General features: G+C 41.5%; 1 protein-coding gene across 2 annotated transcripts in view; it reads left to right on the plus strand.

The window, feature by feature from the left end:
- Positions 1–16442, plus strand: part of deptor (DEP domain containing MTOR-interacting protein) — a 90420-nt gene extending 73978 nt beyond the window's left edge. For both annotated transcript variants that reach the window (XM_061915885.1, XM_061915886.1), the window contains one exon: positions 13857–16442. In XM_061915885.1, the coding sequence (XP_061771869.1) occupies positions 13857–13979 (123 nt within the window). In that variant the 3' untranslated portion in view covers positions 13980–16442. The remainder of the gene's footprint in view (positions 1–13856) is intronic.
- Positions 16443–18042: the final 1600 nt, after the last annotated feature.

Raw genomic sequence — 18042 nt, forward strand, 5'->3', positions numbered from 1 at the left:
AATAAACACAGGCAACAACTGAAAAAGATCAATCTGATACTGATTGGGCAGTGTATGTTTTGGTCATGTATTTTCTTTTCATTAATGTGAGTTGAAAAAAACACAAAACAATACAGTTGAGTCAAAGTATATATTGAAAGACGAAAAACAATTGGTTCCCTGACCAGGCAACAGACTATAAATTAAGAGAGTAACGTTTTGACATTAGTTTTTCTGACAGAATGAACCAAAATATTAATTCTAGCTCAGTGGTTCTCAACCTTTTTTTTAGTGAACATTTTTCTAATTCAAGTACCCCCTAATCAGAGCAAAACATTTTTGGTTGAAAAAAAAAGAGATAAAGAAGTCATCAGTTTTTGATTTATTAAATTATATAACAGTGCAAAATATTGCTCATTTGTAGTGGTCTTTCTTGAACTATTTGGAAAAAAGATATCAAAATAACTAACAACTTGTTGAAAAATAAACAAGTGGTTCAATTATAAATAAAGCTTTTTACACATAGAAGTAATCATCAACTTAAAGTGTCCTCTTTGGGGATTGTAATAGAGATCCATCTGGATTCATGAACTTAATTCTAAACATTTCTTCACAAAAAAAAAAAGAAATCTTTAACATCAATATTTATGGAACATGTCCACAAGAAATCTAGCTGTCAACACTGAATATTGCATTGTTGCATTTCTTTTCACAGTTTATGAACTTACATTCATATGTTGTTGAAGTATTATTATTCAATAAATATATTTATAAAGGATTTTTGAATTGTTGCTATTTTTAGAATATTTTTGAAAAATCTCACATACCCCATGGCATACATTCAACTACCCTCAGGGGTACGCATACCCCCATTTGGGACCCACTGCTCTAGCTCATAAACGTACAATAAAACATGATTTTATTTTGTGAAATAGTCTCTAACACACACCCAAAAAAAACATGAAAAAAACAACCAAAAACATAAATTATTGCCCTCATATTACCAGAATCTTCATTAGCTTTGGATCAACGATCACGTAGAAATTGTGACTTTTATGTGAAGTATGTCAACTGTGGTGGTGTACTTTTGTAGTTATTTCCCCGTTTTTCTGCACAATAACTCAGATGCGGTAACACTAGCGAGCAGTAGAGAATATAAAGTGATTTTTGGGCCAGGACATATTTTGCTTTATTCATTATTGAAATATTTTTGCCACTTAATGTTATATATTTTTTTATCTGAGATTTTCAGTTCATTATGTTATCTATTATTACACCCAAAATGTGGTTCTTTTAACTCTTTCAATGTCTACTGCATCATTTTAGTTTTATTTAGATTTATAGAACGTCTGTTTTTGTCGAATCATCTTTTTAATTCATTAATATCTTCAGTTTTTTTTATTTATATTAGCCCAGAGGTGTCAAAGTCGTTTTCACTGAGGGCCACATCGCAGTCATGTTTGGGACCAGAGGCCGCTTCTAACAGTGAATACTATTATTACACAATTTTTAATGCATTTTATTTGTAGATGTTTAAAAACAATATAGGCCCCAGTACCCACCGCGACCCCGAAAGGGACAAGCAGTAGAAAAAGGATGGATGGATGGTAAGTTGGAATAATTTCATTAAATAAATTCATTGAGAGAAAAATTATGTAAAAATCACAGTAAATTTCAATCAATCATCAATCAATCAATGTTTATTTATATAGCCCTAAATCACAACTGTCTCAAAGGACTGCACAAACCACTACGACTACGACAACCTCGGAAGAACCCACATAAGGGCAAGGAAAACTCACACCCAGTGGGACGCCAGTGACAATGATGACTATGAGAACCTTGGAGAGGACCTCATAGTCCCCCCCTCTAGGGGACAGAAAGCAATGGATGTCGAGCAGGTCTAACATGATACTGTGAAAGTTCAATCCATAGTGGCTCCAACACAGCCACGGGAGTTCAGTTCAAAGCGGATCCAAGACAGCAGCGAGAGTCCCGTCCACAGGAAACCATCCCAAGCGGAGTCGGATCAGCATCGTAGAGATGTCCTCAAGCGATACACAGGCGAGCGGTCCATTCTGGGTCCCGACAAGTGGTCCATCCTGGGTCCCGACTCTGGACAGCCAGTACTTCATCCATGGTCATCGGACCGGACCCCCTCCACAAGGGAGGTGGGGACAGAGGAGAAAAAGAAAAGAAGCGGCTGATCAACTGGTCTGAAAAGGAGGTCTATTTAAAGGCTAGAGTATACAAATACATTTTAAGGTGAGACTTAAAAATGCTTCTACTGAGGTAACATCTCAAACTTTTACCGGGAGGGCATTCCAGAGTACTGGAGCCCGAACGGAAAACGCTCTATAGCCCGCAGACTTTTTTTGGGCTTTAGGAATCACTAATAAGCCGGAGTCCTTTGAACGCAGATTTCTTGCCGGGACATATGGTACAATACAATCGGCAAGATAGGATGGAGCTAGACCGTGTAGTATTTTATAGGTAAGTAGTAAAACCTTAAAGTCACATCTTAAGTGCACAGGAAGCCAGTGCAGGTGAGCCAGTATAGGTGTAATATGATCAAACTTTCTTGTACTTGTCAAAAGTCTAGCAGCCGCATTTTGTACCAACTGTAATCTTTTAATGCTAGACATGGGGAGACCCGAAAATAATAAGTTTCAGTAATCGAGACGAGACGTAACGAAATTTCACAATTTGACCATGAAATCTATTGCTGCTTTTACATGCACAATTTGATGGATATCTTGTTTTGAAATCATTATTATTAGTATTTATTTCTATTTGAAAATTGATTTGAATGTTTGATAATATATTTTTGCATAATTAGACAATATTTAAATTAACATAATTTGCGATTACATGGAGTACTTTTAGTAAGAAAAGTTACAGTACTTTATCGATTCATATTATTTCCAGGCTTTCGAGGGCCAAGTAAAATGAAGTGGTGGGCCACATCTGGCCCCCGGGCCTTGAGTTTGACACCTGTGTATTAGCCTATGTGTGTTCTCTCCTGAACAAAACGCGGACGTTGTGTCGTGTGTTCGCCCGGCACAAGACACTGTAATCCGTGGTTCTGCGGTGTTGTTCGTGAACTTTCACTTCCCATACATGTCTACTTTCCGGGTTGTTGGGGAAAGTGATGTAACGTCTTTTCACAATTCTCGCAGGTAGAACAGCACCATGCTCTACGACAGGGCATTTTTATCCGTACAAAAATTAACGAGGAAGCGCCGCAAACATAGCGTCAGGTCAAAGTTGGTAGCAATCATGGTGCCCTGTAGTCACGTGAGTGCATTTTGACCATTCATTGGCCTGAAACCAGGTTGGCCTTACTCTCTTTATACTGGACTCTAAGCGTAGCCACACACTACTGCCATCTGGTGTCTTGGAATTGAAACTGCATGCAAAGTGCAAATCAGGCTAAAAATGTAAGAATTCCAGATATCATAACTGGACAGCACATCATTATCAGCTCAGCCATTTTTTATTATTGAACAAATGATAATGTATTAATTGTTAACTCAGTATGTGAATTACAACCTATTTAAAAAATATATTGAGAGCTTTAATACACTTCAATTTAAATTGTGTACAAATTGAGTATTGTTTGTTTGTTGCTTATTTTATGTTTTTGTCCATGGTCTGTGGTTATGGTATGTTTATAATGTGTAATGTCTTGTGATTGATGTATTGTTTTGTATCACGATGACCTGCTGAATGTTTACAGTATTAACCTGCCTTAGGACAGGGGTAGGGAACCTATGGCTCGCGAGAGAGACGTGGCTCTTTTGACGACTGTATCTGGCTCTCAGATAAATCTCAGCTGACATCGCTTAACATGATAAGTAATGAATAATTACACTGGAAATGACAGCGTTAAAAATAACGTTCAAATAATAAAACATTCTCATGCATTTCTTTCCATCCATCCTTTTTCTACCGCGCTTGTTCCAGGTTGCTGGTGGCTCAGCCAACCCCAGCTGTCCTTTGGGGTACAGGAGGGTCACATTAATGAAAGAAGAATTTGATTTATAATTGGTTAGCTTTAGAATAACTATGTTATTAAAAAGAATAAGAGACTTTTAACACTCTAAAAATGTTTGTCTTACTTAAAAATGCACGCATTGTTTTCAGTGTTACAACAAATATTATATGGCACTTACGGAAATACATTTTACAATATTTGGATTTCATGGCTCTCTAAGGCAAAAAGGTTCCCGACCCCTGCCTTAGGACAACGGATGAAAATTAGCGATTGTTCTAACTCCAGCATATTTACATTGTTGCTCAGTGTTGATCAATATGCATCGTCCAAATTCAAATAAATAAATACATGAATAAAAGCGGAAAAGTAGTAGGATTAAATGGCCATTACTTTTTCTTTCTCTGCATAAAAAGGCCATTAGGATTGTGTCAAATGTTCACGACAGACATCATTCAAATCCACTATTTATGGTGTTACAGCAACTTAAAGGCCTACTGAAATGAGATTTTCTTATTTAAACGGGGATAGCAGGTCCATTCTATGTGTCATACTTGATCATTTCGCGATATTGCCATATTTTTGCTGAAAGGATTTAGTAGAGAACATCCATGATAAAGTTTGCAACTTTTGGTCGCTAATAAAAAAGCCTTGCCTTTACCGGAAGTAGCAGACCATGTGCGCGTGACGTCACAGGTTGTAGGGCTCCTGACATCCTCAAATTTTTTTATAATCATATCCTCCAGCAGCAAGAGCTATTCGGACCGAGAAAGCGACAATCTCCCCATTAATTTGAGCGAGGATGAAACATTTGTGGATGAGGAAAGTTGGAGTGAGGCACTAAATTTTTTTTTTTTTTAAATATAAAAATAAAAGCGACGGCTCGGGCGGCGGCAGTGGTAGCGTTTCAGATGTAATTAGACACATTTACTAGGATAATTCTGGAAAATCCCTTACCTGCTTATTGTTTTAATAGTGTTTTAGTAAGATTCTAAAGTCATACCTGAAAGTCGGATGGCTGCGGTGAACGCCAGTGTCTCAGAGAGAAGCCTATGGAGGAGCCAAGATCACAGCTGCCTTTTTGACAGCTACAGGAGGAGGTCACATAATCCACTGAAGTCTCCGGTAAGAGCTGACTTCATATCACAATTTTACCATCCAAAAACTTGCTGGTTGACATAGAGAAACATGTTCGCTTGACCGCTCTGTGTTAAAGCTTCACAACAAAGAAACACTGGCTGTGTCTCGGTGCTAAAGGCAGCTGCAATCCACTGCTTTCCACCAACAGCTTTGTTCTTTATAGTCTCCATTATTAATTGAACAAATTGCAAAAGATTCAGTAACACAGATGTCCAAAATACTGTGTGAGTATGCGATGAAAAGAGACGACTTTTAGCCGTGTGTTGTGCTGGGCTAATATGTCCCCTCCAACCCGAGACGTCACACGCACGCGTCATCATATGTGTCATCATTTTGCGACGTTTTCAACAAGAAACTCAGCGGTAAATTTAAAATTGTAATTTAGTAAACTAAACCGGCCGTATTGGCATGTGTTGCAATGTTAAGATTTCATCATTGATATATAAACTATCAGACTGCGTGGTCGGTTGTAGTGGGTTTCAGTAGGCCTTTAAACTGCACAATGTGATCAACTTTAAAACTGTTCAAATTATGTTTAGGTAATCCCAAAACTCTCTACCATACAATATACAGAACTTATTCCAGTATAGAGATGATCACCATATCAATCAATCAATCAATCAATGTTTATTTATATAGCCCTAAATCTCAAATGTCTCAAAGTACTGTAAAAATCATTACGACTACGACATCCTCGGAAGAACCCACATAAGGGCAAGAAAAACTCACACCCAGTGGGCAGGGAGAATTCACATCCATTGGGACGCCAGTGACAATGCTGACTATGAGAAACCTTGGAGAGGACCTCAAATGTGGGCAACCCCCCCCCCCCCCCCCCCCTCTAGGGGACCGAAAGCAATGGAAGTCGAGCGGGTCTAACATGATACTGTGAAAGTTCAATCCATAGTGGCTCCAACACAGCCGCGAGAGTTCAGTTCAAAGCGGATCCAAGACAGCAGCGAGAATCCCGTCCACAGGAAACCATCCCAAGTGGAGTCGGATCAGCATCGTAGAGATGTCCCCAACCGATACACAGGCGAGCGGTCCATCCTGTGTCCCGACTCTGGACAGCCAGTACTTCATCCATGGTCATCGGACCGGACCCCCTCCACAAGGGAGGGCGGGACAGAGGAGAAAAAGAAAAGAAGCGGCAGATCAACTGGTCTAAAAAAGGGATCTGTTTAAAGGCTAGAGTATACAAATGAGTTTTAAGGTGAGACTTAAATTCTTCTACTGAGGTAGCATCTCGAACTGTTACCGGGAGGGCATTCCAGAGTACTGGAGCCCGAACGGAAAACGCTCTATAGCCCGCAGACTTTTTTTGGGCTTTAGGAATCACTAATAAGCCGGAGTCTTTTGAACGCAGATTTCTTGCTGGGATGGAGCTAGACCGTGTAGTATTTTATACAAAAGTAGTAAAACCTTGAAGTCACATCTTAAGTGCACAGGAAGCCAGTGCAGGTGAGCCAGTACAGGCGTAATATGATCAAACTTTCTTGCTCTTGTCAAAAGTCTAGCAGCCGCATTTTGTACCAACTGTAATCTTTTAATGCTAGACATGGGGACACCCGAAAATAATACGTTACAATAATCGAGACGAGACGTAACAAAGGCATGGATAATGATCTCAGCGTCTTTAGTGGACAGAATAGAGCGAATTTGAGCAATATTACGGAGATGAAAGAAAGCCGTTTTAGTAATGCTTTTAATGTGTGACTCAAAGGAGAGAGTTGGGTCGAAGATAATACCCAGATTCTTTACCGAGTCACCTTGTTTAATTATTTGGTTGTCAAATGTTACAGTTGTATTATTAAATAGAGGTCGGTGTCTAGCAGGACCGATAATCAGTATTTCCGTTTTTTTGGCGTTAAGTTGCAAAAAAATTAGCGGACATCCATTGTTTGATTTCATAAAACCTCTTAGACTGTAACCATAGTTACAGTCTAAGAGGAAACCACAAATTATATTTGCCTAAATTAAGAACAACTTTCAAATCAATGTGCATTTCACTGCGTGGAGTCAGTCTGTGGAACAACTTAAAGGGACGAGTTAAAAATATGTTCTAATACGATTCAATTTAAAACACTGTTTAAAAAAGAAGTACTGAAGAAGTACGAGGAGGAAAGAGAGTGATGTCCTCAGCACAGAGCGATGGGAGAGAGGTGTATGGTCGAAGAGTGTTTGGGCCTGTGTGTGTGTGTGTGTGTGTGTGTGTGTGTGTGTGTGTGTGTGTGTGTGTGCGTGTGTGTGTGTGTGTGTTTGTGTGTGTGTGTGTGTGTGTGTGTGTGTGTGTGTGTGTGTGTGTGTGTGCGTGCGTGCGTGTGTGTTTTGTCTTGATCTTGTCTTGTCTTGTCTCATACTAACAGTGGTACTATTGTATTGTTATTGTACAGGAGTTGTTTTTTTTTTTTGTTTGTATGGTGTTGTTCTTGTATTATATTGTTTTTGTTAAATGTGGAATGAATGAGAGGGGTTGGGATATTATAAGCATCTGCTTCCTTCAACCCCTTTTCAATCTTGTACAAATGCCAAGATGTAAAAAAAATGTGTTGTTGTACTGTGCAGGTTTTGAATAAATACTTCAATTCAATTCAATTCTTCCTACCACTTTTTAAACATATGTGATGTGTCATATTGTAACAATATGCAAGTTCGAAATATACTTACAAACCCCATTTCCATATGAGTTGGGAAATTGTGTTAGATGTAAATATAAACGGAATACAATGATTTGCAAATCATTTTCAACCCATATTCAATTGAATATGCTACAAAGACAACATATTTGATGTTCAAACTGATAAACATTTTTTTTTTGTGCAAATAATCATTAACTTTAGAATTTGATGCCAGCAACACGTGACAAAGAAGTTGGGAAAGGTGGCAATAAATACTGATAAAGTTAAGGAATGCTCATCAACACTTATTTGGAACATCCCACAGGTATGCAGGCTGATTAGGAACTGTTGGGTGCCATGATTGGGTATAAAAGCAGCTTACAAGAAATGCTGAGTAATTCACAAACAAGGATGGGGTGAGGGTCACCAATTTGTAAGCAAATTGTCGATTAGTTTTAGAACAACATTTCTCAACGAGCTATTGCAAGGAATTTAGGGATTTTACCATCTACGGTCCGTAAAATCATCAAACGTTCAGAGAATCTGTAGAAATCAGTGCACGTAAGCGATGATATTACGGACCTTTGATCCCTCAGGCGGTACTGCATTAAAAACTGACAGTGTGTAAAGGATATCACCACATGGGCTCAGGAACACTTCATAAAACCACTGTCCGTAACTACAGTTGGTCGCTACATCTGTAAGTGCAAGTTAAAACTCTACTATGCAAAGCAAAACCCGTTTATCAACAACACCAATGAACGCCGCTGGCTTCGCTGGGCCCGAGCTCATCTAAGATGGACTGATGCAAAGTTGAAAAGTGTTCTGTTGTCTGACAAGTCCACATTTAAAATTATATTTGAAAACTGTGGACGCGGTGTCGTCCGGAACATAGAGGAAAATAACCATCCGGATTGTTAAAGGCGCAATGTTCAAAAGCCAGCATCTGTGATGGTATGGGGGTGTATTAGTGCCCAAGGCATGGTTAACTTACACATCTGTGAAGGCACCGTTATTGCTGAATGGTCCATACAGGTTTTGGAGCAACATATGTTGTCGTCCAAGCAATGTTATCATGGACCCCCCCTGCTTATTTCAGCCAGACAATGCCAAGACACGTGTCACAACAGCCTGGTTTCGTAGTAAAAGAGTGTGGGTACTTTCCTGGCCAGCCTGCAGTCCAGACCTGTCTCCCATCGAAAATGTGTGGCGCATTATGAAGCGTAAAATACGACAGCGGAGACCCCGGACTGTTGAACGATTGAAGCTCTACATAAAACAAGAATGACAAAAGAATTCAACTTTCAAAGCTTCAACAATTAGTTTATCGAGTGTTGTTAAAAGAAAAGGTGATGTAACACAGTGGTGAAGATGCCCTTTCCCAACTACTTTGGCACATGTTGCAGCCATGAAATTCTAAGTTAATTATTATTTGCAAAACCAAATATCTTGTCTTTGTAGTGCATTCAACTGAATATGAGTTGAAAAGGATTTGCAAATCATTGTATTCCGTTTATATTTACATCTAACACAATTTCCCAACTCATATAGAAACGGGGTTTGTACATTAATCTGCGATGAGGTGGCGACTTGTCCAGGGTGAAAAACATTGCGACTTGTCCAGGGTGTACCCCGCCTTCCGCCCGAATGCAGCTGAGATAGACTCCAGCACCCCCAGCGACCCCAAAAGGGACAAGCGGTAGAAAATGGATGGATGGATATTCCATAAACAATAATGCATAAACACACACAGAAGTATCGAAAATTGGTACCATTAAGTCCCTGTATCAATTCCTAGGTACCGTACCGATTCAAATGTGAAATATACCTATCCCTACTGAAATATTAAATACAAATCTAATCTTTTTTTTTTTTAATACTCCATCCATCATCTTCCGCTTATCTGAGGTCGGGTCGCGGGGGCAGCAGCCTAAGCAGGGAAGCCCAGACTTCCCTCTCTCCAGCCACTTCGTCTAGCTCTTCCCGGGGGATCCCGAGGCGTTCCCATGCCAGCCGGGAGACATAGTCTTCCCAACGTGTTCTGGGTCTTCCCCGTGGCCTCCTACCAGCTGGACGTGCCCTAAACACCTCCCTAGGGAGGCGTTCGGGTGGCATCCTGACCAGATGCCCGAACCACCTCATCTGGCTCCTCTCGATGTGGAGGAGCAGCGGCTTTACGTTGAGTTTTCCCGGATGGCAGAGCTTCTCACCCTATCTCTAAGGGAGAGCCCCGCCACCCGGCGGGGGAAACTCATTTCGGACGCTTGTACCCGTGATCTTATCCTTTCGGTCATGACCATAGGTGAGGATGGGAACGTAGATCGACCGGTAAATTGAGAGCTTTGCCTTCCGGCTCAGCTCCTTCTTCACTACAACGGATCGATACAACGTCCGCATTACTGAAGACGCCGCACCGATCCGCCTGTCGATCTCACGATCCACTCTTCCCCCACTCGTGAACAAGACTCCTAGGTACTTGAACTCCTCCACTTGGGGCAGGGTCTCCTCCCCAACCCGGAGATGGCACTCCACCCTTTTCCGGGCGAGAACCATGGACTCGGACTTGGAGGTGCTGATACTCATTCCGGTCGCTTCACACTCTGCTGCGAACCGATCCAGTGAGAGCCGAATATCCCGGCCAGATGAAGCCATCAGGACCACATCATCTGCAAAAAGCAGAAACCTAATCCCGTGTCCACCAAACCGGATCCCCTCAACGCCTTGGCTGCGCCTAGAAATTCTGTCCATAAAAGTTATGAACAGAATCGGTGACAAAGGACAGCCTTGGCGGAGTCCAACCCTCACTGGAAACGTGTCCGACTTACTGCCGGCAATGCGGACCAAGCTCTGACACTGATCATACAGGGAGCTGACTGCCACAATAAGACAGTCCGGTACCCTATACTCTCTGAGCACTCCCCACAGGACTTCCCGAGGGACACGGTCGAATGCCTTCTCCATGTCCACAAAGCACATGTAGACTGGTTGGGCCAACTCCCATGCACCCTCAAGAACCCTGCCGAGAATATAGAGCTGGTCCACAGTTCCACGACCAGGACGAAAACCACACTGTTCCTCCTGAATCCGAGGTTCGACTATCCGGCGTAGCCTCCTCTCCAGTACACCTGAATAAACCTTACCGGGAAGGCTGAGGAGTGTGATCCCACGATAGTTGGAAAACACCCTCTGGTCCCCCTTCTTACAGAGAGGGACCACCACCCCGGTCTGCCAATCCAGAGGTACCGCCCCCGATGTCCACACGATGCTGCAGAGTCTTGTCAACAAAGACAGCCCCACAGCATCCAGAGCCTTAAGGAACTCCGGGCGGATCTCATCCACCCCCGGGCCCTTGCCGCCGAGTAGCTTTTTAACTACCTCAGCAACCTCAGCCCTAGAAATAGGAGAGTCCAGCACAGATTCCCCAGGCACCGCTTCCTCAAAGGAAGACGTGTTGGTGGGATTGAGGAGGTCTTCGAAGTATTCCCTCCACCGATCCACACCATCCGCAGTCGAAGTCAGCAGAACACCATCCGCACCATACACGGTGTTGATAGTGCACTGCTTCCCCTTCCTGAGGCGGCGTATGGTGGTCCAGAAACGCTTCGAAGCCGTCCGGAAGTCGTTTTCCATGGCTTCCCCGAACTCCTCCCATGTCCGAGTTTTTGCCTCCGCGACCGCTAAAGCTGCACACCGCTTGGCCCGTCGGTACCCGTCCACTGCCTCCGGAGTCCTATGAGCCAAAAGAACCCGATAGGACTCCTTCTTCAGCTTGACGGCATCCCTCACTGCTGGTGTCCACCAACGGGTTCTGGGATTACCGCCACGACAGGCACCAACAACCTTGCGGCCACAGCTCCAATCAGCCGCCTCGACAATAGAGGTTCGGAACATGGTCCACTCGGACTCAATGTCCCGCACCTCCCTCGTGACATGTTCAAAGTTCTCCCGGAGGTGTGAATTGAAACTCTCTCTGACAGGAGACTCTGCCAGACGTTCCCAGTAGACACTCACAATGCGCTTGGGCCTGCCAGGTCTGTCCGGTATCCTCCCCCACCATCGCAGCCAACTCACCACCAGGTGGTGATCGGTAGAAAGCTCCGCCCCTCTCTTCACCCGAGTATCCAGAACATGAAGCCACAAATTCGATGACACAACTACAAAGTCGATCATGGAACTGCGGTCTAGGGTGTCCTGGTGCCAAGTGCACATATGGACACCCTTATGTTTGAACATGGTGTTTGTTATGGACAATCCGTGACGAGCACAAAAGTCCAATAACAAAACACAATTTGGGTTTAGATCCGGGCGACCATTCTTCCCAATCACGCCTCTCCAGGTTTCACTGTTGTTGCCAACATGAGCGTTGAAGTCCCCCATTAGGACAAGGGAATCACCCGGCGGAGCACTTTCCAGTACTCCCTCGAGTGTACCCAAAAAGGGTGGGTATTCTGAACTGCTGTTTGGTGCGTAAGCACAAACAACAGTCAGGACCCGTCCCCCCACCCGAAGGCGAAGGGAAGCTACCCTCTCGTCCACTGGGTTGAATTCCAACGAGACTTGCCACCCCTGCCCGTCGCCTCTCACTGCCGGCAACGCCAGAGTGGAAGAGGGTCCAGTCCCTCCCGAGAGAACTGGTTCCAGAGCCCTTGCTGTGCGTCGAGGTGAGTCCGACTATATCCAGCCGGAACTTCTCTACCTCGCGGACTAGCTCAGGCTCCTTCCCCCCCCAGTGAGGTGACGTTCCACGTCCCAAGAGCTAGCTTCTGTAGCCGAGGATCGTAACGCCAAGTGCCCTGCCTCCGGCTGCCGCCCAGCTCACATTGCACCCGACCTCTATGGCCCCTCCTATGAGTGGTGAGCCCATTGGATGGATGACCCACGTTGCCTCTTCGGGCTATGCCCGGCCAGGCCCAATGGGGACAGACCAGGCGCTCGCCATCGCGCCCCAACTCCGGGCCTGGCTCCAGAGCGGGGCCCCGGTGACCCGCGTCCGGGCAAGGGAAATCTGAGTTCATTTTGTTGTAATTCCATAGAAGTCTTTGAGCTGCTCTTTGTCTGATCACTCACCTAGGACTTGTTTGTCTTGGGAGACCCTACCAGGGGGCATGAAAGCCCCCAGACAACATTGCTCCTAGGATCATTGGGACACGCAAACTCCTCTACCACGGTAAGGTAGCAGCTCAGAGAGGAGTTTTTTTTTTTTTAATACTCTTCGACACAAAAAATAGTTTTTTTTTGTACTCTGGCTTCCTCCCACTTCCAAAGACACGCGCCTAGGGATAGGTTGATTGGCAACACTCAATTGGCCCTAGCTGTCATGTTTTGTAATCACATTCTGTTTGGTTTTGGACTCATTGGGCACTTTTGTTTGTTTTGTCACCATGACTACCAATTAGTTTTCATCTGTCATTTCACGCACCTGGTTCATTTGGACTCATGCACCTGTTAATCACCACAGCATTATTTAAGCCTGTAGTTGCCAGGCAGTCAGCCCGGCGACATCACCCTCTACACACCCTTGTTATCCACGCTGATGATCTATGCTCTTTTCTCGTTCCAAGTAAGTTTTCGTTATTCATGCCATAGTTTGCAAGGTTTGTTTTTTGACCATAGTTTACGTTATAGTAATAGTTTTTGTTTTCTTAGCCAAGTTTTCAACCTCCGCTGTGAGCGCCTTTCATTTGTTCCTTTTTTCGAGTTAAGATTAAAAGATGTCGTTACCTTCACATCGTGTCCAATCCAGTCGTTTTGCACCACGGGAAAAGGAACCGCACCATAGTCCTTGTCATGACACTAGTGTGTGAATGTGAGTGTGAATGTTGTCTGACTATCTGTGTTGGCCCTGTGATGAGGTGGCGAATTGTCCAGGATGTACACCGCCTTCTGCCTGATTGTAGCTGAGATAGGCTCCAGCACCCCCGTGACCCTGAACGGGACAAGCATAAAATGGATGGATTTGTTGTTTCATAATAAAATACAAATAAACCTGCCTCCCCACTATTCCGCGTAGACACTTGCAGTACCTTTGCCACAGAGCCAAATTATTCTGCCATATACACATAGGGAAGACTTGCCAGCTGCTTAGTGTTTATTTACAGCGCTTGTCAACATCTCTTCTCTTGCAGGTTTGTCAGTTTGTGGTGTCGGTGAACGGACTGAACGTCCTCACTCAGGACTACAGGACAGTGAGCAACCTGATCCTCACTGGACCCAGGACAATCGTCATGGAAGTCATGGAGGAGATGTGACATCGTCACCTGAGGAGAAAGAGTGAACTTGGAGGTGTTGCAAAAGCAGCATCCAGATGGAGAAAGAGGATGAAAGCAACAACTGCAAAAAAATGTGCAGGTCTTCACTCTTTTTTTCTTTTTTTTTTGCAAGCACACGCACAAAAATGAGAGATTTTGATTCCACCAGTCATCAAGATTTATCTCTTTCACTTTAAGGACAATCAGAATCCAAATGTCCATAACACAAAATGGAGATGAAGATATCTAAGAGAAGATATCTCAAGCTAACCACCTTTAGTGACCTTTTCCCCACTTACTGTGTGGCAGCTTTGGATAGCTCAATGCTGCCCCCAGCAGGACAGGAAGACACACAACTGACTTATACTGACTGGCGATGTAAACAAATGTTCACAGTATGTTTACGCCAAGAAGGTATGTTTTACTCAAATGCGGTGTGTGGGTTTGTAACAATAAAAAGCTCCATAGCTACATATCTAACAATTTAAATCATTTTTAAAAACAAAACAAAATCATTTTATTCTGAAGAATAATTTCCTTTGCTGAGAAATTGTTGGAGGGACAAACTATAAAAATAACAACCACACATTGTGTCATGAATGCATTATTATTGAAAATGATACAAATGATTTAAAACTGCGTAAAGCATTGAGCCAATCAAAACTCAAATGCATCTTTTAAAAAAACACAATGCTGTCATCTAGTAGCGCACATGCACACATCCCTGCTCTTATTTTAACGTTTCACCATGGACTTCATAAAACTGCATTATAATAATGATAAACAGGGTCAAATACACCACGGAATGTATTAGCAATCGCAGAGAAGCACCTGGAAGTAGTCCATTTGTGTTTCCCCTGACAAAAGCACTTAGAAGACTATACATAATTAATATGTTCATTATGCAGTATGATAGCAGTGGCAATTTGAATTTAGCTACCTTTACTACCTTTAACTTTACCAACTTAATAAGCTAGTAAATACATAGAATTACTTGTAGTTTAATGTTTTGTGTGCAGAAACGAATAAAGGCCTAATGTTCTAATATTCTACTGTACTGTATGAGTAATAAGTGCTATTATGTTGTCCTTTGTAGACATAGCCACATTAGATGGGTGCACACTGTACATGCACGGGACATAACATTAGGTACACCCAATAATCTCCAGTACAATAAAAAAAAAAATATGCCTTTAAGAAGTTAATAATGTGCTGTCTTAGTTCACTTTGTCAATTTACAAAAAAAAAAATACTATAGTCAAAGTATTAGAAACAATAATAAACACATTTTAAATGTCGTAATTATAGCTGGGCTTTTGTTTATTTACCTAAAAAGGATGAGACTATTGGAGAGAGGCTGTTATTTTTTAAATGTAAAATGTCATTATATATTTTTTAACTTTGATTTTAATTTGGATTGCATGAAAAAGTGGAAACATAGCTCACCACTAGGCCATTTAATATAAAAAAGTACATTGCACAACACTGCAACAATGTTGTGATAGTGGCAAGGAGCAAAATGCTGAGCAAGCATTAATACGGCTGGTGAGTTTATCGTAAACACCATTTTAAAGCGCAGGTAGAGGTAAATAAAGCTACTGGGTGCTTCAAGCTCAGGATGTGGAGTTAACACAATACTACTTAAGAAGGTTGCCTACAGCCACATATGTTAATGTTAATTAGTTTTGTTAATATGTTTTGTTTGTTTTTATTTTGTAACACACATCCAGGAAATAGTAGACACTTATGGTTAAATGGTTTGCGTTTATTTTGAACACGCATATACACTTCCAATATAGTGCTTCACATTTTTACAGTTTTTCGTTGCACCATGTCAATAAAGGAGTGGGATGAAGCAGAGCTGAATTAATTAAAACCCTTTTCCATTTAATAGCAATTACTAACGCATTTGTTCTCTTTCAAATCAGATCCGTAAATAATACAGTTGAGTTGAATAAGTAGTAATTTACATAAAATGAACAAGATTATTTTGGTGGTTAATTGAATAAACTGGTGTTTTTGGAACATTTATGGGGGTTTTTAGACGACAAAATGTAATTCCTTTAGAAAATATTAAATAAATAAATGACTTGAGGACAACAATCAGAGGAATCAAAAACAACAACATATTACACATTTTTAATGATGTTTGTTTTAAGAAAGTGGTGATTTGCAGAACAATATATGAGAATGATTAAAAATGATTTAGTAGATGAATTGATTTGACGTGAATTTGCTGCTTGTTTTAAGGCCATATCTTACAGACAAAAAAGTACTGTAGAAAGAATGAAAAAAATATTTTTGACCAGGAATAGTATTATAGTCAATTATTTGACCATGTCAATCCAAACAGAGCGTTCATATTTTTTGGTGAATATTGGATTAAGGTGTTCCCAATGTAGTGTCTGGTTTGTGTACAGTACATGGCAACATGATCTTTAACACAATAAAGTATAGGCCTGACTCCTGTCATGTACTTTGTGCTAAGAAGTGACACACATGCATGATTCTTCTACATTTATGAAGCTTTAGTAGCTTCTGCTATACCACGGGTCGGCAACCTTAAAATGCTGAAAGAGCCATATTGGACCAAAAATACAAAAACATATATGTCTGGAAACGCAAAAAAATCAAAAGCCATATTACGTACAGATAGTTTGTCATGAGATATACATTTAATTAAGAGGACTTAAAGGAAACTAAATGAGCTCAAATATAGCTACAAATGAGGCATAATGATGCATTATGTACATACAGCTAGCCTAAATAGCATGTTAGCTTCGATTAGCTTGCAGTCATGCAGTGACCAAAATGCCTGATTAGCACTGCACACAAGTAAATAACATCAACAAAACTCACCTTTGTGCATTCATGCACAACGTTAAAAGTTTGGTGGACAAAATGAGACAGAAAAAGAAGTGGCATAAAACACGTCTTACAAAGTCGGAGAAAGTTATACATGTAAACAAACTATGGTGAGTTCAAGGACCACCAAAATTAGTAGGACAAAACGGCGCTCGCAAAATACTCGAATCAGTGAAGCATGTTTAGTAAAAACAGTGTGCTTTATAACAATTAGGGAGGTTTGTGTCATGTTTGTCCTCCGACAGAAGCTATATTAAAACAAATAATATATTTTTAATATTTTTTTCCCCTCATCGTTTTCAATTTTTATACATTTTTGAAAAAGCTCCAGAGAGCCACTAGGGCGGTGCTAAAGAGCCGCATGCGGCTCCAGAGCCGCGGGTTGCCAACCCCCCCCTATACTGTACTCAAAGTCGAACTTCCCTCAACACTTTGAGTTTTTGTTCTTTTATCCACAACAAAGGGGACTGCTGATGACGTCACAGCGCTCTCTTTGTCTAGGTTTGAAATGTTTGAAGTAAAAAAACTGCTGATACCGCACAACTCCTGCTATTTTAGTGCCGTGCCTCAGTCACGATTGCAGTGGAACCGCCAAAGTCAAAGGGAAACCCCTCAATGATGCTCAATGACGACACATTCAAATGTGTGAACATTGTAAACACAAAACATTTGAAGAATAAGTGTAAAATAAAGTTAAATCAGTCCTGACAGTCACTTAATGATGTTTTGTGGGGTATTACTGTCACCTAGTGGTGTTTTGTAGACAGTGCCAGAAATAATAAGTGTAAAGTCGTCCCTCGCCATGATATTGTGCTTACAATATTTTGTTTTTTTATTTAAGCATATTCTACAATGTTTTGGTACAGCTAAAGGAACACAAATATCAATACTACCGTATTTTTTTGACTATAAGTCCCAGTTTTTTCATTGTTTGGCCGGGGGTGCGAGTTATACTCAGGAGTGACTTTTGTGTGAAATTATTAACACATTACCGTAAAATATTAAATAATATTATTTAGCTCATTCACGTAAGAGATTAGAAGTATACGATTTCAAAGGATTTAGCGATTAGGAGTGACAGATTGTTTGGTAAACTTATAGCATGTTCTATATGTTATTTTTTTGAATGACTCTTACCATAATATGTTACGTTAACATACCAGGCACCTTTTCAGTTGGTTATTTATGCGTCATATAA

This window comes from Nerophis ophidion, linkage group LG11 (assembly GCF_033978795.1).
Source record: "Nerophis ophidion isolate RoL-2023_Sa linkage group LG11, RoL_Noph_v1.0, whole genome shotgun sequence".
Taxonomy (NCBI): domain Eukaryota; kingdom Metazoa; phylum Chordata; class Actinopteri; order Syngnathiformes; family Syngnathidae; genus Nerophis; species Nerophis ophidion.